This window comes from Antechinus flavipes, chromosome 6 (genome assembly GCF_016432865.1).
Source record: "Antechinus flavipes isolate AdamAnt ecotype Samford, QLD, Australia chromosome 6, AdamAnt_v2, whole genome shotgun sequence".
In the NCBI taxonomy this organism is placed as follows: domain Eukaryota; kingdom Metazoa; phylum Chordata; class Mammalia; order Dasyuromorphia; family Dasyuridae; genus Antechinus; species Antechinus flavipes.
Window position 1 is genome coordinate 138,953,536 of NC_067403.1, and position 26,090 is coordinate 138,979,625.

General features: G+C 36.7%; 1 protein-coding gene across 1 annotated transcript in view; it reads left to right on the forward strand.

Moving 5' to 3' along the window:
- The first annotated feature begins 601 nt into the window (after positions 1-601).
- PPA2 (inorganic pyrophosphatase 2) overlaps positions 602-26,090 on the forward strand; it is a 127,798-nt gene continuing 102,309 nt past the window's right edge. Inside the window, exons 1-5 of the mRNA XM_051967443.1 lie at positions 602-877; positions 11,996-12,060; positions 16,859-16,903; positions 21,711-21,764; positions 23,366-23,485. Coding sequence (XP_051823403.1) covers positions 703-877; positions 11,996-12,060; positions 16,859-16,903; positions 21,711-21,764; positions 23,366-23,485 — 459 coding nt within the window. The 5' untranslated portion in view covers positions 602-702. The remainder of the gene's footprint in view (positions 878-11,995; positions 12,061-16,858; positions 16,904-21,710; positions 21,765-23,365; positions 23,486-26,090) is intronic.

Here is a 26,090-nt window from a genome sequence, read left to right on the forward strand (position 1 = left end):
TTGTGCTGAACTCTTCATTTTGCCATTAAAATGTTCATTTCATCTTGCTGATCCTTTCTGTCCTCTATCTCTCTATAGAGCTGAAATATTGTTCCTGTGTTTATGAGATGACATTTTATATCTACATCGTGTATCCAGCTGGCGTTTATCTTGGTACATGGTAGCTGTTGATCCAAACCTCATTTCTGACAATTCTGTATCTTTTTGTCAGATGAGAGTCTTTCCTTGAGATGGCTTAGGTGGCACAATAGCTAGAGGAATAGTCAGGAAGACCTGAGTTCAACTCTGAAGAAGTCACTGGACTCAATTGCTTCAGTTGCCTTAATTATAAAATGAGAGTCCAATCACAGCTATTTGGGTTGTTGTGAAGCTCGAATGAGTTAATATGTGAAAAAGATGCTTTAGCAAGTGCCTGCCACAGAGTATGTGCTATATAAATGCTTACTCCCTCCCCGAAGTTCTCCCTCTCCTCCTTGCCTTTTTATTTTTTAAACAGAAGGAAAAAAAAATCTCATGCCTCGTAGGTGATATGTCTCTAGGTCTCTTTTGTATTCTTTTTAACCCCAGCAATGCTTTCGGTATCTAATTAGCCTCCCTGGGACCGGGGCCAGGTGGCGGAGGCGTGGTCGGGAAGCTGCTGGAGCCTGGGGCCTGAGGGGGGCGGGAGGAGGAAGAGGAAGAAGAGAAGGCTTGTCAGAGGCCATGAGCGCACTGCGGTTGCTGTGGCTGCCGAAGCTGTGGCTGCCGCTGCGGACTACCGGGACCGTAGCCTGGGTCGGACGTTCGTGGCCGTCACCACCGTCGCACCGAGCCATGAGCGAGTACATCACGGAGGAGCGGGGCCTCCCGTGCTCTGATCAATATCGCCTCTATTTTAGTGAGTATTGGAAGAGACCGGCGAGATTGGCGGCCCGCCCTTCTCAGGGTCTGCTGCCCCGAGGCGATATGCCCCAGGCCACAGGACCAATCCCAGCCCTGGGTTTCCGCCCCCTTCCGCCGGCCAGCCTCTTCCCGTCCCTCCCCCGAGGCCTCGTCTTCCTCCTCGGTTTAGTTCGTTCCCTCCCCTTCCCGCTTATTTTCTTTTGCTCCTCCTTGCTTCCTCCCTCCCACTTTCTCTTCTCCCTCTCCCCAGCATTCCCTCCCACCTTTTCTTCCTTCCCCCCTTCCTCTTGTCTTCTCCCCTTCCCTCTCCTCTCTCATATTCCCTCTGACCACTTCTTAAGGGAAGCCTCCTTTCAATCCTCCCAAATTTTCCTGTGTTGAGTCGAACGGTTTTGTATTCATCCTATTTACGTGAATTCTGAATCTCCTAAAATACAGAAGGCTGGCTTTCTCCTGCCCCTTCCCTCTTTTCCTCCTTCCCTTCCAAGCATTGCTTCAAGGTCACTTCCTCCCCTCCCTTTCCTACCACCTTTGTGGATTCCCCTCCTGGAGCCTTGCGGAGCTGCTCTCTTTACCGAAGGAGACCCTGTCAAGAGCTGATTGTTCCTTCCCTAGCAGTATAGAAATCACTTGTGGGAATTAAAAGACTGAAGGTTTAAAAGTTTCAAGCTAGGGAACAACTAATGTTAACAGTTTCTCTCCTAGGCTTGGGGGGAGGGGGAGACAGGGCAGCTTTTTTTTTTTTTTTTTTGGAAAAGGCTACATGAACAGAGGGATCAAATTTCTTTTCTGGGGGGGAAAGGGAGGCAGAAAGGGGGTGCCACCTAGTGGCAATTCTCTAATCTCTAGTTTTTAAATTAGACTAATATGACAGTTCTTGTATTAATTCTGTGCAACTCCCCGGAAGGAGAAGAATGTGACATTCATCAGAAATATGTATAATTTCCTATTTTATAGTCTCTATGATCCTATGACTTGTCTCCCATTAGGCACAATTTACTAAGGTGAGAGAAAGTAGGTATGACGAAGAGGTAAATAGAATCTTGTCTTCTAATAAAGAGTATTATTTTAAAAATTGGATTAATGATTTCTTGGGGGGGGGGTACTACTAATGCATACAAGCCCTACTCTGACCTTTAAAGCTCTTAGACTTGCCTAGGACACAAGTGATTTGTTCTATCGGGGTCATACTTTTTACCAGAGGCAAGATTCGACCCTTGGTTTTCCTTATTGAAGTTGGCTTTTTTTTTTTTTTTAAAAAAACAATTTGATGTCTAGCCTCTCAGTCTTTGACTGAGGGTTTATTTACTTGTGTGAGTTACCCCTTATCTGAAAGAATCATAAGACTTATGAGACTAAAGATCATCTTGTGTTAGGCCCATAGGATTTAGAATTGGAAGAGATTTTATTTATAACTCCACTGCTTTTGAAGATTTTGAAATTTAGAAGTTAAAGGAATGGCCCAATGTCACATAAAGTAATTTATGCCAGATTTAGGGTAGGAATTGACATCCCTTCCACTGATTCTCTTGTTTTAAAAAACGATAATAGCTTGATTGGTTGTGTGGTAAAAACTATGACTATTGCAGTTTATTTGGATGCAAATCATTTACTGTAGTGTCTTTGTTTGGTGAAGATTATTCAAATAGATATGAACAAGTGCACAGGAATTGTTTTTCTTGGGAATAGAAAAGGGGGACAGCTTTCTGGGAGTTTAATGAAGGGATTGTGCTCCAAAATTTTAATCAGTTAGTTTTTTGGAATGGAGAATATATTTCACAGAAGTAGTACTATGGTGGCAGGGATCTCAAACTATCTTATTTGCCTTAACACATACTAAGTGTCTAATAAATCAGTCTTTCCTTCTATCCTTCCATCATGCATTGAAATGCTGTAGATTTGCAATAAAAAAGTAAACACATCGAACACAATTACAATAAATACAATACTATTACTCCTAAATTTAAAATACAAAAAAAATTATAAAATAATTTAAAAATTTTTAAACAGTTGCTATATTTTTGAAGAAAAATGATTTAATTAGTGGGGAACTGATAGATATTGGTATTGATTTTGATGAAGAAGTTAATTTATTTTGAAAGGTTTATGAGGTGATTAAATTTTATTTCTAATTTCTGGCTTTTTTTTTCTTCCCATCAATCAACACTACTCAGCTTACCAGCTATGATTAGGGTCACTTTTTTTTTTGCCTTAGTAGAATGAAGGGAGAGCCTGAGTTAAACAGGAGAAAAAAGAGAGAATGGAGTAAGAAGGATGTTAAAAAGGATGTGAGTGTTCATGGGAGAAAGAGATTATCTGAGAGAAAATCAGCTGAGCAGTGAGCTGCTGAAGACAAGAAATATGTAGACCCTGATATTTTCTTCCTGAGTGGAAAGAAAGGAATAGTTGAGGGAAAAAATGTTGAGTCAGACAATTCCTCACACTACCACCAGATAGTGCTGTCGATTCAATACAGCTTTGTGGCCGTGTAGTAGCTGATACCTCAAGGTGTTTTTAAGTAGTGTGTGGTAATATGCAACTAGCCACTTGTCCTCGCACAAACTTTAGGTGTTTGTAACCTACAATGCTTATATGCTATGTTGTGATGCAACTTTAAATTCATTTCTATAAGAAAAGAATTAGTGTAGTTCTGCTTCCAGAAGGAGTGTTTTTTTTTTTTTTAATGATTTAAAATAGAAATATTTCTCATATTTCCAGGCATATTTGCTTGAAAGAAGAATGGAGTTCTTGATCCCCTTGGAATATAAACCTAATTTAGTAGTATTTCTCAGTAAAAGATTATATTTTATTTAGTGTAGTTCCAAAATGTTTTTCAAAATGGTTAGTATTAGTACCAGTTATTGTGCTAAATTTGCTTATTTTCCCAAAGCTCCAAGAATTTTCCTAATTGCCATCTTTACTGGGTATGAGGTGAAATCTAAGAGTTGTTTGAAATTGGATTTTCTGATTCTTAGTGATTTGGACCATTTGTTCATACAATAGTTGATAACTTTGCATTTCATCATTTCAGAACATCATATTCATAGCCTTTGATTATTTATCTGTGGGGAAATAGCTTTTTTTTTGGTAAATGAAGTGACTTTTTGCCTCCTTTGTTTGTCTGATTGTTACACTTGCATTATCTTATAGTTGTGAAATCACAATGGAATTTAAATTTGTAGGATCATAGATTTAGAGCTGAAAGGGGCATTTCAGGCCATTGATTCTAGCCTCCTCATTTCACATATAAGAAGAAAGGGTATTGAGAAGTTTGCTTAGAGTAACATTTATTTAGTGCATGAAATGGGATTTCAAACCAGGTTTTTCTATTTCCAAATCCAGAACTCTGTTCATTACTGCACCTGACTTCCACATTGTCTGTGTAGAGACTAAAGATCCTACTCATCCATATCTTCTTGGATACATTGCTTGGGCTTTTTGCCTGGAAATTCTCTGCTTAAAATCAGTGTAAGTTTCTTTTGATGGATAGGAAGAATGATGTTTCCCACACTTAGGATGTTTGTTATTAGCTCTTGATTATCCTTAATGAATTAATGACATGCAGAGTCCAAAAGTAATTTTTATTTGGCTATGTACCACAACACCTAGGTAGTAGGTGGCACAGGAGGGAAGTGCTGGGTTTGGAGTTAGGTTCAAATCCAGCCTTAGACACTAAGTGTGGAATTTTGACCAAGTTACTTAACTCTTTGCCTCAGTTTCTTCATCTGTAAAATGAGCTGGAGAAGGCAATGGCAAATCTCTGAAGTATCTTTGTCAATCCCCTCCCCCCCCCAAAAAAAAAAACCCAAATGTAGTCACAAAGGGTTAAATAGGACTGAGCAACAAGGGCTTTTTACCCCTCAAAGGTTCTCTGTTGAACCATATCTTATAAGTTGGGAGCTTACAAGTACTTTAATAGTTTCCATTCATTTTTAGTATAGGGATTCCTTTTTTGTGTATTTTTTAATTGTTTTGCTTTTTTCTGACTCATGACTGCACTGGATCCTAGTGAGGAAAAAAGAAGAAAGAAGCAAAAAAAAAAAAAAAGAAAAGAAAGAATTAAAAAAGATTATATCATATATCCATTATCAAGTAAAACGAGTACCCATATTACCCATATTCAAAAATCTTTTTCTTATCCTGTATATTGGTTCATAGCGGTGTTCTCAATTTTTTCTGAAACCATCTCTTATTTCTTAAAGTGCAGTAGTATTCCACTAAAACCAGATAACAATATTTGTTCAGTCATTACTCACTTGTTAATGGGCAACCCCTTAGTTTTTAATTCTTCCAACCAAAAGCTGTTTCTTCTCTTTTTGATTTGCTTATGATATGACTTTTTATACCTAGGTTGCATATCCATTTGGAGCTTATCTTGTCATAAAATATTGATGTAAACTTAATTTTTGCCAGTATACTATTCAGTTTTCCCAGAAGTTTTTGTTAAAGATTGAGTCTTTTTGCAGTAGCTTGAGGTCTTTGGGTTTTTTGAACCCTAGGCCACTGGATTAATTTGTTTCTGTATAAACTCTTACACTGGTAAATTTATTTTAAAAAACCAGAAGCAGGTAAACCTAGAATATCTTCCCGTAGTATTCTCTGATGGGTTTTTTTGGTTTGGTTTCTTTGGGGTCTTTGGGAGCAGCTTTCCTTTCAGTTCAATAATTACCACAAGGACAGCCAGGTGTTAAAGTCCAAATCCTTTATTGTCTCTTTCAAAGTCTTGTCTCCTTTCCTGGGGCCTGGTTAGCTTTCTTAGAGGTCTATCTCTTTCCTTGGTTCAGAGAGCTTAAGCTCCTGCCGCCAGTCCTTTGTGTTCTCTGCCTCTGCCAGCTTCTTGAGATGCTCCTGAATGTATCTTGGTTTCTGTGGGGGAGGCAGGAGGACCATCACCATGATCTCTTGTCTTCCAGTTCTGATTCTGGCTAACTTTGTTCAAGCTTATATGCTCTCTTGTCATAGGTGTAAATCTTGTGGAACTATACTAAGTACTAAGTACATGTACTGAACTAGGGAACTGTTAAGCACTATGCTAAACAACCATTGTCTCTATCAATTTCACTGACTTAGCACCTTGTAAGAACCCTTTGTTTCAAATTCAGAGCCCAAAACATCTTCCTTCCTACTTTATTGCATGATCTCCCTTGAGATTAATGATCTATTCTAGATGAATAAACATTTTTTCTATTAAAGTAATATATAAAGTAGTTTGGTATTTGATTGCTATGGTACGAAATAAGGGAATTAACTTAGTAATGTTGTCATTTTTGTTATATAGTTTGGCCTGCTGTGAACAATTAAAATTTCTCCTATTACTTAGTTCTACATCTGTGGGATGGGTGCTAGACTCCCCTACCCTACTTGAATATTCAGAGGCATCTTCAGATACAAATAGAAAACTGTAAAAGGCAGGAACTCTGATTTAATCCTATAACAAGGTGTTAACTCAGTAGAATTAAGATACTGATTCTCTAGTTTATATGTACTTAGTACTTAGTATAGTTCTACAAGTTGGAATCTGTTCTACAAGATTGACACCTATGATGATGTACTTATTTATTTTTTTTTAAATAGTATTTTATTTTTCCAAATACATGCAAAGATAGTTTTCATCATTTACTTTCCATTTATTTATTTATTTATTTATTTTTTAAAATTTTATTTTATTTAATAATAACTTTGTATTGACAGAATCCATGCCAGGATAATTTTTATACAACATTATCCCTTGCACTCGCTTATGTTTCGTTTTTTCCCTCCCTCCCTCCACCCCCTCCCCCCCCCAAGATGGCAAGCAGTCCTATATATGTTAAATATGTTGCAGTATATCCTAGATACAATACATATTTGCAGAACCGAACAGTTCTCCCGCTGCACAGGGAGAATTGGATTCAGAAGGTAAAAATAACTCGGGAAGAAAATCAAAAATGCAAATAGTTCACATTCATTTCCCAGTATTCCTTCTTTGGGTGTAGCTGTTTCTGTCCATCATTTATCCATTGAAACTCAGTTAAGTCTCTTTGTCATAGAAATCCACTTCCATCAGAATACATCTTCATACAATATCGTTGTCGAAGTGTATATGATCTCCTGGTTCTGCTTGATGATGTACTTATAATAAAATATGTAAGAGGTAAGAGATCTGGGAGGAAGACAGACCAGAAAATAAAGATCCTAACTGGTGGTGGTCCTGTCTCCTTCACTTCTTCACTGAGAGCAGAGAGATTCCATTTTTGATCAGCCTCATGGTGGCTCTCCTGCCTCCTGCACTTTGAGAGAGAAAACTTGACCAGCTTTTGGTGGCTCTCCTGCCTTCTCCACTGAAACCAAGACCTATTCTGGAGGGCCTTCAGAAAGCTAGCCGGGCCTCAGGCAAAGGAGACAGACTGTGATGTTTCTAAGAGTTCATTGATCTGCTTCCAATTTAGAATCAAACCTTGTTTTTTTATTAGCATTCTACATACTTCTCTTGGGGTGGGGAAGGCTCTTTTGTAAGCATTTGTCCCATTTCAGCTGAAACACTAGTTTAACCCTTACCAAAGTTTCCTGCTTGTCTATTTTTGTACTTACCCTAATTTCCAGGTCACGGAGACTTTTCCACTGAACTCAGGATCATGTCACTCTGGACTACTGAGTGTAAATCCTTATTTTCACGTTCGTTCGGGCGCCAAAATGTAATGTTCTGATTAGCTTTCTGCAGGTCTCGGGACCAGCCTTGGTCCCAGCAGTATAATAACCATGAGAATAGTCAGGGAAAAAGTCCAAAGTCTTTATTATCTCCTTCACAGTCTGTCTCCTTCGCCTGGGGCTGGGCTAGCTTTCTGGAGGTCCTCCAGAATAGATCTTGGTTTCAGTGGAGAAATGCAAGAGGCATGAGAGCCACTATGAGGCTAACACTATGCTGTAATATTAACACAATTTTTACTCAGTTTCCTCATTTGCTCCCCAAAATATAAATGTTCAAAGGACTTGAGTAGTTTTCAGAAGATGTATTGAGAATTGTCACAGCTATATGAAAAAAGTTGTTGCTATTACTATTAATACAAAAATACAAATTAAGGTGACAGAACAATTGTTAATATAATGACAGGAAGTTATTAATAGTATATGTACTTGCCACTCCTTAAATGATACTAATATTTACTCTCCATTATTTTGACCTGAACCACACCTTTCCATCTTATTTAGGACCTTTCCATCTTACTTGGGAAAGGAACTTAGCTTGAGCTGCACCCCAGCTCCTAATTTTCTCGTCCTGTTCATTGAGATTTATTAGATAATAAAGGACAAATTAATCACGAGAAGTGAGTGTTTTTGCCAAGATCACCTGGTGACTAGGATCTTATTACTAAACCTTGCTCCTTCATGTGACTTTGTACCCCTTTTCTCCTAAAACTAATAAGAAATTCTTCCTCTGGGTCTGCTGGTGGGATGTTCCCTGCATAGTGGGTTAGCTTTCCTATTATTTTGATTAAAGATATCCTATTCCTGTTCTTTTGAGTTTAGTTTATTTCAGGAAGTTTATTTTAAGGAAGTTCACCTCATACCCAGAAAATTAACAGAGATGATAAAATCCATGGACTCTGTGAATTGGTCCAGTATTCTGGAGAAGAATTTGGAACTGTTTTTTAAAAATGATTTAATTATTTATTCCCTCTGACCCAGACATGTTGGTGCTGTCCATTTTTATTCCTTAGGCTGTCCCTGACACAGGGAAATATTCCATATATACTCACCTCCTTATGGCAGTGCTTTTGGTGGTAGCAAAGACTGGAAACAAAGTGAGGACCCATTGATTGAAAAATGATTAGCTAAATCATGGCATATGTGGTTTGTTATGGTCTAACTAGATGATGAGCTGTTTTCTGATCATTATAACTGAAAGTGATTGCCTCCTTCCTTAATTTCCTATGGGTTTTGAATCCTTTCCTTACCCTAATTATATCCTGTCTTGTTATCATATTTCTATCTTATTCTCCCCAACTCCCACTCTGTACCCCATTATAGGCTCATAAATCAGGAGATGAAAGGGATCTCTTCGGAGGTTGTCTAATTCAAGCCATTCAGGCAAGGAACCCATGAAGGTTAATTCAAGCCATTCAGGGAGGAACCCATTAACCCAGCAAAGTTAATGATGTGCTCAAACTCATGCTGCTATTATATATCAAAGGCAGAATTTGAACCCAATTCTTATGACTCCGAAGTCAGTTCTCTTTTATTTTCTCTTATTTTGGTAAGCTCCTTGAGGACTATTCACTTGGCTTTTTTTCATCCTTATCTTTCTAGCACTTGGCATATCATTCTGCACATAATAGGTGCTTAAAATGTTGATGAGTTATTGAGAAGACTTTAACATTTCCTTTCCCATCATTTCTCTTTTGTTGAAGTAAGGTGGGCTAGAACACATGTAGAATGCCCTCTATAACTCTGAATTCTAGAAAATAAGACAGAACTTGATATGATTATCTCTTTTTCATCATTATTCCTGACTTGTCAAGAATAGTCATTCTTTCAACTGCCTTTCTTTTCATGTTGCCAATGGAAGCAAGATTAAAAAGCTAATTAAACATTTGAAAAGCTGAATTTGAAAACTATGTTGAGAAAGAAATTAGAAAGGAAAACATACCCTAAATCAAGAAATTCCAAAGTTAAAATATTCCATGACATAAATTTATGACTTTTAAAAAATGATTTTCTAACTAAGGGTATTGATGTAAACTATGTTTTCTTTAATCTTTGGGGGGGGGAAGTGTTGGAAAAGAACTTTTTGGGGAAGGTTCTCCTCCTGGCCTCTGGAAGGGACCACACCCATTCATGATAAGTAATCTCATTCTATTGGAGATCTTGGCCAGGTGCGTAATCACTGTCCTCTATTTAATCAAAAAATTAGTCCTTAATCTCCTTAGCCTCAAACCTCAGAAGGCTAATAAAAGGTGACTCTGAACCCCGAATCTTTGCTAAATGCCCCTCTGGACTTAGCTCATTGATGAAGATATTTTCTTCTCAGTGTAAACCCATCTTTGCAAAAAAAAAAAAAAAACAAACAAAAAAAACATCCTAACAGGATTCTTTGCCCACTAAGAAAGCTATCTTCTAAACAAGCTGTCTTAGCATAAATAAATCCATTCTTTGCCATAAACCTTGTGCCTGTATTTATTGGAGTTTGTGAATTGTTTCGCAAAACCTATGCAACTGGCCAAGGGGATTCCATTGCTATTAAGGGATCTCTTACCCTCAATTCTCACATCTCATCATTTGGCGGCCCGTACCGGTATCCCCAAGAGTCTTGCCGAGGGAAGCCCATTTTTGCTGGTTGTCTATTCTATAGCTAGGACACCCAGATTCCTGAGAAAATTTGGGTTGTTGGGAGCTCCATGCTCAGCAGAATTCTGTCTGGGGTTGCCCAAACTGGAATTTCTACATTCTGACAAAAAGTCCCCTAATCAGAGAACATTTTGTCATTTCTCTTTCCCTAGGGATGCCTAGGAGAATGAGATGCTGTAGAATTAGGGAAATCTAAGGCTTGTAGCAAAATGGGACAATCTACCTCTATCCCTAAGGATTCTCCTTTAAGCTGTCTCTTAAAAAACAGAGACACATTCTCTTCAAAAGATCTCAAGACTAAGAAAGCTGTCTTCTTAGCAAAAGCTTAAATAAATCCATTCTTTGCCACAAACCTTATGCCTGTATTTATTGGGGTTTACTAATTCTTTCACAAAACCTATGCAACTGGCCAAGGGGATTCCATTGCTGCTAGGGGATCTCTTACCCTCAATTCTCACACCTCCTCAGTATGTTGTACCAATTTTTTTCTTTGAAAAGTATATACATTGATCATATAGAGGATGCATTTCTTAGCCCATAATTTTAAGAAAAAAAAAATCTGAATCATTAAAGATATTTTAGACTTGAAGTTCTGTGGTCATTTCCTCTCATTTGGGTTGCTCTGGAAATTTATTTACTAGATTGTTCTCTGGAATATGATAGTACTTCCAACCATGTCTTTCTTCCTGTCTCTTTATATGAACTCTGGGAGGACAGAGGTCTTCTTAAAGCATAGGTCTCCTTCAAGGTCACAAATATGTGCATCCATGGAGGAAACAGCCACATACATGACATTCCTCACCTCCACTAAAGGTTTCTAGCCATTTACATCATTTTTTCACTGATGTAAATTTATATTACTTCACTTGAAAGTGAGTGAACTGCTCTCTCTTCTCGCCAATAATTCAAGTTAGTCGAGAAAAATTTAAATTCCTATTGTGTACCAGCCTCTGTGCTTAGTTCTGGCAATACAAATGCAAGGCTTTTTTGTTTGTTTGTTTGTTTTTGGTTTTTGTTTTAAAGAAAAGACAGTCCCTGTCTTCAAGGAGCTTACTATTTAATAGGAGAAGACAAGAAACTAAAAAAAGCTGAAAGGAAGGATGGGTTGGGATGTAGACATCCCTCTGTTTGCTTTACCTCTTTATCTGTAAAATATGGCTACAGATAGCACTTGCTTCCTAGGGTTGTGAAGATCAAATAAGATTATAAAGTATTTAGCAACAGTGCTTAGCATATATAATAAGCTCTATACAAATGTTAGTAGTAATAGTTGTTATATTATGTTATTATCCAGAGCAGGGATGGGGAGAATGGTGGTATGGAGAAAGTCAAAGAAGTCCAAAAGCAATGTAGCTATTGGAATATGGGGCAAAAACTATACTCAGCTCACTCCTTAAATAGAGAGCCTGGAACTCACAGACATACTCTTTAGGGAGATGATCCATTGAGAGGCAGAAGGTACTCATGAGACGTGGGTATCTTCGATATGTTCCAGCTGGGCCATTTAGACACTTTTTCAAACTTTGATTTTTTAATATTATTTGTGTAGCATTGTAGCTATAGAGCTGGATGCCATGGGGCTAAGTGAAAGATTTATGAACTTCAAAAAAAAATTTAATTTATTATGAATTGCTTTCTGATGAACAGATTAGAACAGATTTTAAAAGTTGGCTTTAATTTCCAGAAAACAGTATTTTGAATAAAAATGTTCAATGATGCACATTAGTTGCCATGGCATAAACATAGGACATGGTCCACAGTTTTAATGTTCTTTGCTTTTATCTTGCAGAGACTACAGCTGGTCACTACATCTCCCCCTTTCATGACATTCCTCTGAAGACTGAATCCAAAGAGGTATTGCCCTTAATTATTTAGGAGTTAAAAAGAAACTCTCCTGACAGCATCAAAGAACAAGTTGAGATCTCCAGTGAAGATTATAAAGAGACCATAAGGTTGGAAAGTACTGATAAGGTATAAGAAGGTGGATGGTAAGAATAACTGAAGATAGATATCTTTAGGAGAGGGTCTCTTAAAAGGTTAAGGAGCAGGAGTATTTATAGAGTTCTCTCTGGTAAGGAGACTTCAGAGACTTTAAACTTAGGGGTTTAGATATTGAAGAGATAAAAGTGGGTAGAGTGAAAAGCTGATAGTTGGGAAAAGAAGAGATTCTGAATAGTGGGTCACTCATGAAATATCTAGGTAATTAATATTGAAAAGTATGAGTTTATTGAATGATAAGTACTTTAAGATGTGTAAAGTATTCCCTGCCTTTTTGTGCTATAATTATTCTTATTTTACATACTGAGATTGGTTGCTAGTATCATCTTATGTATTGAAATAGGTTGTGAATTACCCAAATTAACCAAACCTAGAATTAGCTCAAACAGCTAAGAAAGGTTTGAGATGGAATTCTGTCCAGTGTTCTATGTAGTATGCCACAATTGCAGAAGGTGGAAAATTAAAGGATGGTGGGGTATCCTGGAGAGAAGGCCAGGATGAAAGAATTGGAGTTGAATTAAGAGTTGTTATTGACCTCAGGGATACAGTAATGCTTGATGGTATGGAGGAGATAGGGTCATATTATCATAAATCTGGATTTGTTTTTGTAAGGCAGTGGGGTTAAGTGACTTGTCCAGGGTCACATGGCTAATAAGTGTCAAGTATTTGAGGCCAAATTTGAACTCAGATCCTCCTAACTACAGGGCGAGTACTATTATGTCATCTAGCTGCTCCAGAATCATAGATTTGTAATTGAAAAGGATTTTTAGAGATTACCTAGTTTAATTCCTTCATTTTGCTGATGAAGAAACTGAGACCCAGGTAATGGTGGTAGACCCAAGATTCAAAGTCAGGTGCTCAGTTCTAACAATTTTCCTTGTATCCTGTGGTGTTCTTTTTCTTTAAAATAATAATGGTTCTCTCTGGGAGCAGGTTTCTCGGGGAGGTTTTCTGGAGCCAGCCTTAGTTGCAGTTGAAAGTAATAATCACCAGTGCAGTCAGGTGCTAAAAGTTCTGATCTTTTATTGTCTCCAATATAGCCTGGTTAGTTTTTCTTAGTGGCCTATCTCTCTCCTTGATTCCAAGAGCTTTTGCAGCTTTGTCCTTTGCTTCTGCCTCTGCTTTATTCAGCCTCCAGCCAGCACCAAGGTAAAAGAGAGGGCTTCTGGCTGAACTCACTTGACTCTCCTCTCTCCAACTGATTCAGCTGAACTCCCGACTGAGTCCACTTCTTATATATCATCTCCCAAAGGTTTACTCCTCCCCTCCGAGGGAGGGATTAAGGGAGGTGTGAATTCAGATATCTCATACTAAACCCTGAAATCTCCCAAATGTGTGAACTCCAATGAGTACAGGTGTGAACACAAGCATTGTTTCTGCCATTATTATTTTAAAGAAAAAGAACACCACATTTTGGCGCATGAACAGTATCAATGGATAAGTGGATGTGGGTGGTAAGGCACATGTTTTTTGTTACATATTCAGGTTCTAAGCACAGGAATAATTAACAAATCCTCTCCAGAGCAGGATCTAGAACTGCTGCCCTTAATAACACTGTAAGTTAAATAATGCTGATGTGAATGCAGCAGAAGGGATTATTCAACTGATCTATCCCTTCTCAATCTGACTACCACAAGTAAATCTAGCTGAGGAGACCTTCATGGCAGCATCAATAGTGGGTTGAGGTTTCTTATTATGGAGTACGAGTTTTCAGTCTGGTGAAGTTTGTGGGCTTCTTCCCACAATACTATTTTTATTTTATTTGAAAATTTTTTTTCCCTCAATAGTATTTTGTTTTTTCAAATACATGTGAAGATAGTTTTCAACATTCATTTTTGTACAACTTTGTGTTCTAAATTTTTTTCTCTTCTTCCCTTACCTTCCCGTTCCTCAGGACAGCAAGCAATCTGATAGAGATGAAATATTTTCAATTCTTTTAAACATATTCCACATTTGTCATGTTATGCAAGAAAAATCAGATTAAAAGGAGAAAAACCATGAGAAAGAAAGAAACAAACAAAAAGGTGGAAATACTGTGCTTTGATCCACATTCAGTCTCCATAGTTTTCTCTTTGAATGTTTATGGCATTTTCTATCACAACTCTCACAGTAGTGTTTTTAAATAAATGCAATAATAGGCAGCTTTACAATTATGGAAATGCAATTATATTGAAATACAAATGTAAAAATATGTATTTTTTAAAAGTTTACAGGCCTTAGGTTAAGAATCCTTGATTTAGAGAATAAAGTCAGTTGTGATGAGGTAGACTCTGAAATAGACTTTCTATCAGTTTTATATGGCTGTTCTTCAGGTGCCACAGTGGGCAGAGTATCATGCCTGAAGTTAAGAAGTCTTATTTTCTTGAGTTCAGATCTACCCTCAGATACTCACTAGCTGTGTGATTTGATCTGGACAAGTCACTTAACCCTGTTTGCTTGAGTTTCTCAACTGTAAATTGAGGAGGGGGAAAATGGCAAACTATTCTTTTCCAAGAAAACCCCAAATGGAGTCATATAGAGTAGGACAGGAAGAAAAATGACTGAACAACAACAATAGAATACTAGAATGTCTGTTACTAGTGTATAGTTACCAGCTCTGCAACATGGTGAACAATTGGGTATTAGGAGCACTATAAACTTGGGAGAGTAAAAGCAAAAAGAGAAGTAGTAATCAAGGCCAAATTGGTTGTCCTTGGAATGTGCAGAAAGACATCTGGGACATAGGTTCATTGTGTTAGAGCTGGAAGGAGTCTTGGAAGACTTCTAGTTCAAATCTTTTCATAAGTGAGGCTCAGGAAAGTTAAGTGACTTAGCATTGTACTTGGTACCTCTTAGGCACTTAATAGATATTTATTGAATTGACTTGAATATATCATGTAATTAAAAAACAAACTTATCTGCTCCAAAGTATCAGTGACTTCCTTTTTGGAGGAGTAATAGAAGAGGGAACAGCTGTATATTTGAAGATAGAACCAAATTCTACCTTGAGATTGGGACTTCCTTGAATTACCATGAGCTGAGGCCTGAGTTGCTGATTATAATTTATTAAAGGAAAGGGGTTGGGACAAGACAGAGGCTAGGGGAAATCCTCTGAGTCCTTGATAATTGGCTGTTGGGTGAGGATTATGGCACACTTAAATTGTCACAGTGACTGCAAATCACAGGGATTATACAAATAGGTTTTACTCACTTAGCCACTAGTAATTAGAATTGCTGTTATTTGTACTTTAGAATATGGCTTGGAGGGTAGGACTGTTTTATAATAGTCCCCTTTTCTACTTTTATTCCTACATTATGTTCATTTTCTTCATGATGAGTTGTTTTTCTGTGCAAAAGGTATACAATGTGTGTAAGTTGGTGTAAAGGGCACACAGTCTCTTTCCTGCCCCCATCCCAAATGCTGTTTTAATTTAAAACCAGCTATGATACTCAAGAGAAGAGTAGTAATCACACCTTGGGAGAATTACAAGGCATGGGGTGCAACCGAGTACTTTCACGTCTTGTTAGTCACACTCCCTGGAGTTTCATTTAGATAATGAAATGAGTGTTTTATATGTAATTGCTGGAAGCTGTAGCTATTCTTGCCTTTAGTTCAAGCAGTGGATTTGCTTCTTGAAGAAAAGCTTGGGATAGAGCTTTAAAAAATATATATTTTTAGGCTTAAAAGAACATACCAAATAAATCCACTTTTAGACTTTTTAAATGGCTCACACTTCATTAAAAAAAACAAAAAACAAAAAACAAAAAAAAACTTTTTTATGCTCTCTTTGGATTTAATCTTTTTGGATTTAACTTTGCAGATCATTTGATCCATAAGGCACTTGGTATCATACTGATAGAAGACACCATTATTCTGTGAATATATTGGCAATTCTAAGCATGCAATAGGCACTCTAATTGTTGCTTGCAATTTTGGTTCTGTTTTTGGTTCTTACTGAAGTTTTGTTTAATCTTCTGGAACAATATTCAGAAAATATGTCTTTAGTACGATAATCCATAATATTTATTAAGAATTCTGTTCTAGACTCTGGGAATATTAGCAACAAAATTTAGCAACAAAAATTAAATAGCCCCTGCTCTCTGGACATTTTCATTATGTGTCTATATATGCATGTATATATGTATATATAAGTACAACTGGAGGCGTTTGTATTCTATCCTAGAGGCAATAGGGAACCACTGGAAGTTTTTGAGCAAAGTTGGACCTATTAATATCACTTTGGAAGTTATATGAAAAATGGATTGAAAAAGGAAGAGACTTGAGGTAGAGATACCAATTAGGAGGATATTGCAAGAGTCCTAGAGACAAAGTATAAAAACTGATTTGGGTGGGAGAACAGATACAAGAGATTTTGTGAAGGTAGACTTTACATGAGTTGACTATTGGTAACATGGTGAGGTGAGGGGGAAGAGTATGAGTTGAGGGAAAGTGTGGAATTGAGAATGACTTGGAGGTTACACATCTGGGTGACTCAAAAAAGAAACAAATAGAAGTCAGGGAAAGAAGTGGAGTTGGGAGGTAAGATAACAAATTTAGATATATTGAGTTTCATATGCTTCTGGACATCCAGTTGAAAATGCTCTAGAAGCAACTAGTGATCTTTTGTAAAGAGATGTGCAAACATAAATGTCTTTTTTTCTCCCTCATACATAGGAAAATGGCATTCCTACAAAGAAAGCTCGGACCAATGATCATGAGGTATGTCTAGAGACTTGTTTTTTGTAAATAATTTTTATTGTTAAAAAATCATCATAACAATTATGCCAAATATTTGTATAGTGCTCTAAAATGGTTTTTTGCTTGTATCTTCTGATTTTGTGTTTCTCACAGTTCTGTGAGGCATGAAGAGTGAATGTTGTCATCCCATTTTGTAGATGAATAATCCGAGAAAAAGGTTGATTTATTCTGGTCAAGGAGTAAAGACATGTATTTAGACTTTAGAGTTAACCATTTTGATGAGATTGGGGTAACACCAAATATTGAGCCAAATTGAAGTGAGCAATTGGCACAAAAGTTGGGGTTTGGCAGCAATTCACATGTGAAGAATTCTTTGCCAAAAGGCACACTTATTTATGGGAAGAAGTTACAGACAAAATGAAGAGATAAAATAGACACTAGGAGTGATAAATATGAAATAGATTTAGGAAAGTGTATAAATAGCAAGGAAAGGGGTTTTTAACAATTAACAATGGAAAAGACAAGTTCCCTAGTGGAACTCATTAACCAGGAGAAAGGAAATACACCATGAGGTAGGAGTACACCATTGACTGAAAGGCTAAATTCATAGAGGAGTTTAGTACCTTAAAAGAGTTAGTGCTAAGGAGGAGAAAGACACCATGAGGCAGAATGGGTAGGCTCAATCCCAAATGATTGAGCAAAGATGGTAGCCCATAGACAGATTTGTAGGGGAAATTTAACCTCAGGAGTTTGACATAATTTGGCTTTTTATTGGATACAATAAAGTGGGATTATCTGAGACCTTGCCAGGAGTGGAACTGTAAGGTTGATTGAGCTGATCCCTATCTACTTGCCTCAGAGAGCAATTTTATCAGGTTTTCTCTGCCAATCCCACCTAGTTCCTAGAACCTCATCAATTTTATTTTAAGAACCTGAGAGAGGTAGTTTGGTTAGTAGTGAGTACTGTACTTTGAATCAGGAAGACCTGAGTTCAAATGTGGCTTCACACACTTACTAGGTTTGTGTCCCTGGGGAAGCCACTTAGCATATTTGAACCTCAATTTTCTTTAATGTAAAATAAAAGTAATCTCTTATAGTCAGGTAAACAGTTCACCTTATATCATTCTAATCTTAGAGAAGTTGAGGCAGGGTCCCTGGGAAATTAAGTGACTTGCTTAGGGATCATTCAGCTAACTATGGGTCAAAGTCAAGCCTCTCCTCCAAAGCTCAAATCTAGTGAAAACCCCTTCTGTTACATCACATTGCCTCTAACACAGGAAAAAATAAACGGAACATTAATCAATCAACAGATATGTATGAAATATAAGAAAATATATGTATGTGCAAACACACTTCTATACATGTTAGTTAACAAATAAGATAATGTATATAAAAGAACTTTACAAATCTTAAAAAATTATATAGATGTTGGTAATGATTTTTATTAATAGCCAGAGTGATAAAATATTGATGTATATTTGTTTGACTATATACATGTATGGATATGTGTGTACACCTACATGTATATACCTGTGTGTATGTACATACATATGTTTTCTTATATTTCATACATACACATATTTTTCATACATATATTTTTATGTGGGTATATGTATATGTGGGTATATACATGTGTCTGTATCTCTCTAAATAATGTTCAACATATAAAAATGGGATTTCCTTTAGAGCAGGGGTTTTTTTTTTGTACTTAGCCTAGTGCAAGGCACATAGTAAATGTTTAATAAATGCTTTCTGATCTATTGATTGATATCTGGGGGCCGTAAGGTAGAAGAAAAGAGCAGGGGAAGGAAACCTTCCCCTTTGTATTGCTCAGTATATACTGTGGGTGATCTTGGATCTTTACCCCATCTGGAAGTGGAAGAAAAGAGCTCCCCTGATTCCAAATGCAATATTTTTCACTAAATAATATGTAAGTCAGATAAGAGAGAACTGTTTTGCAGCTAAATTGAGTAAAGTAAGATTTCCCTTTCCAATGCACAAAAACTGTCCAACTAAATGGAGTCCCAGCTAATCTATCCTCATCTAAATGTGCAAGGGAAATGGCTATTGCCGCATGTGTTCAGAATCCTGTTCTGGCTGCTGTAGATGCTTCTACACAGTCTTTACCTTCTTCCCCTTCTTTTCTCCTCTGTAAATCCTAGGTTTAGGACTCAGAGGAACTCAGTTTAAGAGAAATCAAGGAGTTTTGAGATTTGGGGAGAGTGCCCTAAGCTACTGACTATGGTTATGTGGTAAATAGGATTTTGTGGGCTAGTCTGAAAAACCTAATCAGTTATTTAAAGGATTGCATTTTATAGTATAGACAGCAGGGGCCATATCATTTTGGTTTTTGTATCTCCATCTAGCCTAGCCTAAGTTATGGTAGGTTCTTAATAAGTATTTATTTATTGATTAATTGATTAATCAATGGGAAAATGCATTCAATTCAGAGCAACTAACTTACAAATGAACTTTTTTTTTAAGGAAAAACATCAGAAAAATGCCTCTTTCTAAAAAATTGTTTGCTTGTGCCTGTCACTAGAAAAGAGGAGACTGGGAATAAGTCCTTAACAATCAGAATCAGAAGGAGAGAGGTTTTGGGGGAGATTGAGCTTGGCAAGCTTAAAATTCAGCTCTCATCCATCATCCTTTTGGCCTCATTCTGAGCTCTGTGAGTGGTTATAGTAGTTAGCATTCTATAAAACTTCATTTCTTGTCACTAGTGAGGTCTTCTCTGTTACCCTCTATGCATTCATCTAAGGCATTTGTTCTCTAGTAACCAGGCTTTCTGAGATGAATAAATTATGTGAACATCTGCCATTTACTTAGGTTTTCCTTTATAACGATGACTCCAGACATATTTAAACAGGTGCAGAGGTGCCTCACGAAAGAACATAGAAAATGAAACATAATGGTAGGGCTATGTCTGCACTTGCTTGAGATGGGTGATGAGACAAGCTCTAGGGGAATAATTGTTGAGAATTAGAGGAAGTAGAGAAATTCAGGTTCAGATTTAGCTTTCCCCTTCTTATTAGCATGTGCAGTTGTGCCATATGAATCCCTGAGCCACAGTTAGGGGCAGTTTTGTAAAAACACCATTCTGTGCTTTTGTGATTCTTTGTAGTTCTATTTAATTGTGAGTAAAGAAATTTCTTTGTTTCAACTGCTGAGAAACTTTAGATGTGGCTTAACAAAACTCTATCTTTGATGAGATTGGCTGTTAGAGCACAGATGACTTAGCCTTATCTTTAGAAGCTCTCTTGATAGGACCACTGTGGGGGTTGGGGGTGAGGAGATTGTTGAACCTGTTATATTTCTAGAACTACTTTACATTGAAACTATATTTATATAGCCATGCAGAGCATAAAGTTCAGAAATGGCAAATGAAGCAATATGCTTCTTTTGTAACTACCTCTAATTTCTTTTATCTGTTATGGGCCAGAACTCTGAAACAAGGATTCTTACAAGGTGTTAAGTCAGTAGAATTGATGAAACAATGGCTATCTAGTTTAGCTTGGTGCTTAATAGTTCTCTAGTTCAGTATATGTACTTAATACTTAATATAGTTCTATAAGATTCACACCTATGATAATGTAATTATAAGAGAGCATATAAGCTGGGAGCCTCAGCCAGAGTCAGAGCCAGAAAGACAAGAGGCAGGAGCTCAAGCTCTCAGAGCCAAGGAGAGAGAGATTCATTCCATCTTCATCAGCCTTGTGGTGGCTGGCCTAGCCTCCTGCGCTTCTCCACTGAAAACAAGATTCCAGAAGGCCTCTAAGAAAGCTAGCCTGGGCCCCAGGCAAAGAAACTATATTGTGAAGGAGATAATAAAGGATTTAGACTTTAACACCCGTGGGACTCCAAACTTATCTTCTAGTTTGCATAGTTTGGCAATGCATTGGCTGATATTACTCCTAATTGTGCTGCCCTGTAAGGTCAAACTTTAATAACTATTTCTACTAATATTACATTTAATAATAATAATTTGCATGTTGGTATAACATTTTACACTTTTTAAGTGATTTCCCCAAGCTTTTCTCTTTTGATCTTTAAAATAATCTTATGAAATGGTCAATTATTACCTAAAAATGAAGAAGCTTCAGCTGAGAAACTTAAGTGTTTAAGTGGAGATGGAATTAGAGCCCTTATGCCTTCCAACTGTAACCAGTAAACTGCATTACAGAATTCATTTCTGGATATCTCTTCTCTGTAGTAAGGGAGATTAGGAGCAGGGAGATCCCACGTGGGCAGTTGGCCTTAAGGACTAGATAAGACAATGCTTCCATTTGCAGGTATCTATTAAATAACATCTTAGAATTTCATATAGAACTTAAAAAAAAAACACTAGATAACAAACAAAAAAGACATAATTGGGAAAAATAATTTCTTAAGTCCCTTCCAGCTCAGATCTTCCGGGTTTCTCATCATTTAGAGTCAGAACAGGCCTTTAAGGTCATTCATCCCAATCTCCTCATTTGACAGATGAAGAAATGAGACCCAAAAAAACTTAAGTAATTTTTTAGGATCACATGAGTAAAATGGAAGACCTGTGATTTGAATCCAGATCCTTTAACTTGAACTTCCATTGTTATCATCTCATGGAAAATTGAAGAATGTGGTTGTTTTATTTTAGACATTATTTTCTCTCAGTTTTTAGGAAATTGAAGATTTTGGAATAAGAAGCTCATTGAACTTGAGTAAGAATTTTTCTTAGTGGAGGTCAGTTGATATTGATAAGAAAACAAATTGAAGCATATTTTGAAGTACATAATTTGATATGTTATGAGTATTTAGGCTTTAAATTCTTTTATTATTGTTATTTTCACAGGCAGTGTTTAACATGGTTGTAGAAGTACCTCGTTGGACAAATGCCAAAATGGAGGTATGTAATTGAATATGTCCTACTAATATCAAAGGGAATTATAGCTTCATTTTTTTAAGCATCTAAAATATGGTCTTTTAGTTTAACAGCTTCCCATAAAATTCAATATAGTTGGTTTAAAATGAGGAAAGATTTGTAATTTAAGAATTTTTGTTAAATATATTTTCCATTTGGTTAAAAAACAACAATAATATTCTATTTATCTGAGTTACCAATGTGATCTTAGACCAATCACTTAATCTCCTTGGGCTTCAGTTTCCTCTTTTGTAAAATAAGGGGGTTAGACTAAATGGCTTCTGAGGTCTCTTAGCACTACATATATGAGCCTATGACTTATGATGTGTTCAGGATAGACAGCTTCTAATGTGGACACTTCCTCTATCGATGTAGATCTATAACCTTTTGGAATTTATATGCTTAGAGTTCTATTGAAGGCTCTGAAAATGCCCAAAGTAACATAACTAATATTTTCAGAGGCAGAAACTCAAGCCAGGCTCTCCAGATTTTGAGACTGGACTCATGATACATTAAAAAAAAATTATAATTTAGATGTCATGTAGGTGTAGTTACACTTCTTATCTGTTTTTTTTTTTTTTTTGTCAGTGCAAATCTATTAACTTATTTCTATTTAGTAAATGATCTATCTGAAAATTGAATTGACCCTTCTCCTTTCCCATTCTCCCCACCACTTTGGGAGATGACAAATACTATTTTCAAGGGTGGCCTAAATAGCCAATGAGTTATATTTAGTTCAGTAACAGTATTGAAACCTGTTTATTTGGGAGTGATGCCAGTTTTGGTTTCCAAGGACTTAATTCTCCCTTTAGATTTTGCTCATGTGGGAGCAATAGAGTTTTCCAGGGTAATGCTTGATTTATGATGACTATCTAAGAACATCTGCTCTTCTGCTGATTAGTGATTTAAATCTTCTTCACAAGAAGTGATTCTATAAGATATTCAGACTACGGACCTTGCAGAGCTTCCTCTGTACTCTTCATGAAGTATTCAGCAGAGCAAAGTAGGATTTAATTTATGGCAATTGTTTTTGTTGAGTTATCCAAAGTATTTCTACTACCATTTTAGTGATAGTGTTAATTCTAGCTTTTAAATTAGGGATATACATATTGATTAATCTTAATCTGTTGACTATCCCAATATTCCTTTCTACTTTTTGGGTTTTTTGAAATTGTAAAATCTCAACATTTCTTTTCTTTTTTTTTTCCTGAGGCAATTGGGGTTAAGACTTGCCCAGGGTTATACAGCTAGGAATTGTTAAATGTCTGAGACCAAGATTTGAACTTAGGTCCACCCTGACTTCAGGGTTGGTGCTCTATCCACTACGCCACCTTGTCTCCCTCCCCAAATCACAACATTTCTTAAGACATTTTCCTTCATGCCTATAAAGAATAACTTGTAAATTAGTAGTATGAACAGGCTTAATTATTTTATTTTTTATTTTTAACCTATGACATGAATAGAGTATATGAATTTTGGTAGTCTGAAAATGTCAGACTTTTAGAAAACTTTTCAGTTAGTGGGATAGAGGATTAATTGCTATTCATTTGACTTTTTTTTTTTTTTTTTCCTTATGATCTCTCTAGATTGCCACCAAGGAACCATTGAATCCCATTAAACAAGATATAAAGAAAGGCAAGCTACGTTATGTGGCAAATATCTTTCCTCACAAGGGTTACATATGGAATTATGGTGCCCTCCCTCAGGTAACATTTTTATTATAATGGTGAAACTTTTCTGTCTTCTGAGTAAATTGCCTTATAAATCCTGTGCACTGCATGAATTTAAATCAGCTGTAAAGATATGTCTGTTTGAGAGATTTGTAAATTTGATTTTTTTAATGCAAAGTTTTATTATATCAATAAATTTTGTTCTAAATCATATGTACTTCCACAAACAATTTCATGGAGGTTTAAGCATTTAGGAAACCTCCACCTTGGTGTTTTATACATTTTTTCCCCCTTTGGACATGTTAGTCAAAAGTGTTTGTCAAATTGTAGTTATGGTCTCCCCTTTGAATGTGAAACTTGCAATATTATGTAAAAACATTTTTTTTTTTTACATCTTTAACAGAGTGGTATGTTTTCTTCTCAACTGATTTTTTTCTTTTCCTCACCTCATTATGAATTAGCTTTAGTAAGCTTATTCACTTTGACTGTTCAGTATTCTATGTTTATAATCTTTAAGGGGAAAACAGTGAAAAGGAGGGAAATGAACATTGAGGTAGCATTATAAGAAATGGGAAAGCAGCATTTATCTTTTCCCCTCTCTCCCTGCTTTTTTTCTTGTCTTCTACACCTCCTTGCTTGCCTTCATCCTGTTCATTCCCAATGAGAAGCACCAGAATGAATAAAAAGGAAAATGTACTGAGTTGAGACCTACTGGATCTAGAAATATCTGCCTCTATATTTATATAGGTGATTGGAACCTCCATTTGTCTGGAATTGGGAGTTTTTGTTTCTTATCATTGACATTTTTTTAAGTTCTCTATAAAATTCCACCATGTTATTTAAGCAGATAGCTGAGAACAGGGTATTGCCTTATCCAGCCCTTAAGACCAGCTGTCCATGTAGAATAAACATTGACAAAAAAAGAAAAGAGAAAACAATTTTCTGAAGGGCAAGGCTGTCTTTGATGCTGCCAGACCACCCACATGGATACATTCTGAGTTAAAATGATGTGCTGAAAGGAATTAGAATTCCTATTGAAGTCATGGAAATAGCAAGTTTCTCTGTCAGCCCTGCAGCCTGAAAATGCAGCCTGGTTGACCTGTGAGTAGTGAAGGAGGCTGTGAAAGGCTGAAGAGGACAGCCTCAATCACATAAAATCAGCCAGAATACTGTATTGGAGAAGATTGCATGAAAGAAGAGGGCTGATAAAGGTACTTGGGCAACTTAGTTCTTTAAATCCTGTCAATTAGATATTCTCCTGTGGAATTATTTGCATTTAAAGCACTTTTATCTGGCATATTAATTTAATTGAGACACAGCAGTAGTGGAGAAAAAGCTGATATTGGAACCTGGAAGACTTTGAGTTCTAATTCCATTCTTTTTTTTTTTTTTTTTTAACACATCCTGGTTGAATGTCACTGAACAGTCCTTTAACTTCTCAGGGCTCCACATCTTTCCAAAGTTGCTGGATGCATTAGTAAAATATTTCCCTTCATTTTGGAGTTCCCTCTACATGACCTAACAAGCCTAGTCTCTGTTCCTGTTAACATAATTAGGTAATGCATTTTTTTTCCTCCTGGAAATACAGATCCTGTTGCCCAGGATCATGTAGTTTTTCATGTGATTCTTCTGGGAGTGTAGGTGTCAGAGTCTTAGTAGCTTGAGATATATAGCTTTTTCCTAGATTAGTTTCAGTATTAGCATTTAAACATCGAATGTAAAAGAGTTGCTTTGACTGGGAACTTTTGCTGTGTGCACTTATAGTACTGTAAAATCCTAGGATTTAGGGCTGAAAAGACCTTAGAGATCATCTTGTTCAACTTGCTCATTTTACACTTGAGAAAACTGACATTCAGTGAGGTTAAGTGACTTGTTTGAATCACAAGTAGAAAATGTCGAGAGGTAGAATTTTTCCATTGACTACTCTGAGTTCAAAGCCAATGAGTTAATTTTTGTGATAATATTTTTATTTCATATAGCAAATAATTTTGCAGAGATGCTTATAGTGAAGGAGCACAGTTTTCAAAAGTAAGTGGAGGTGATTATGGCAGCTTCTCCTTCATTCTTATCTGAAATCAGTGCAGGGAATCCCTGAGTTACACTTTATGCATGAAGAATAATAACTTGGATTTATAGAGCTTGCAAAACAATTTCCTTAGAATAGCCCTGTGAGATTGGTAGTTTGAATATTATTAGCCCCATTTTATAGGTGAGCACACTGAAGCTCAGAGTAAGTTATTTATTCAGAGTTTCAGATAATGTAGTTACAGAGCCAAGACTTGAACTCAGGTTCTTTCTCTCTAAACAATTATTGTTCTCCATACAGTGCTGCTCATATATGCAAATACAAACATTAAGTTCTTGCTGCATGCAAAGCATTCTGTCAGGCTCTGGATGACATACATAGCATAGATAAGAATAGGTTTCTGTGTTCCTCAGGCTTACCTTTGAGGAGATACAACACACAGAGAGCTATAGAGCATTTATCTGATATTGTGTATCAAAGAGTGGCCCAATGAAGAGCTTTTGAGGCTTGAGGAGAAGGGACAACTGGAAGCCTTGTGGAGGAAATGATGTTATTTTGCTTGGATTTTAAATGATAAGGACCAATTTAAGAGGCAAAAAGGCAGAGAGGGCATTA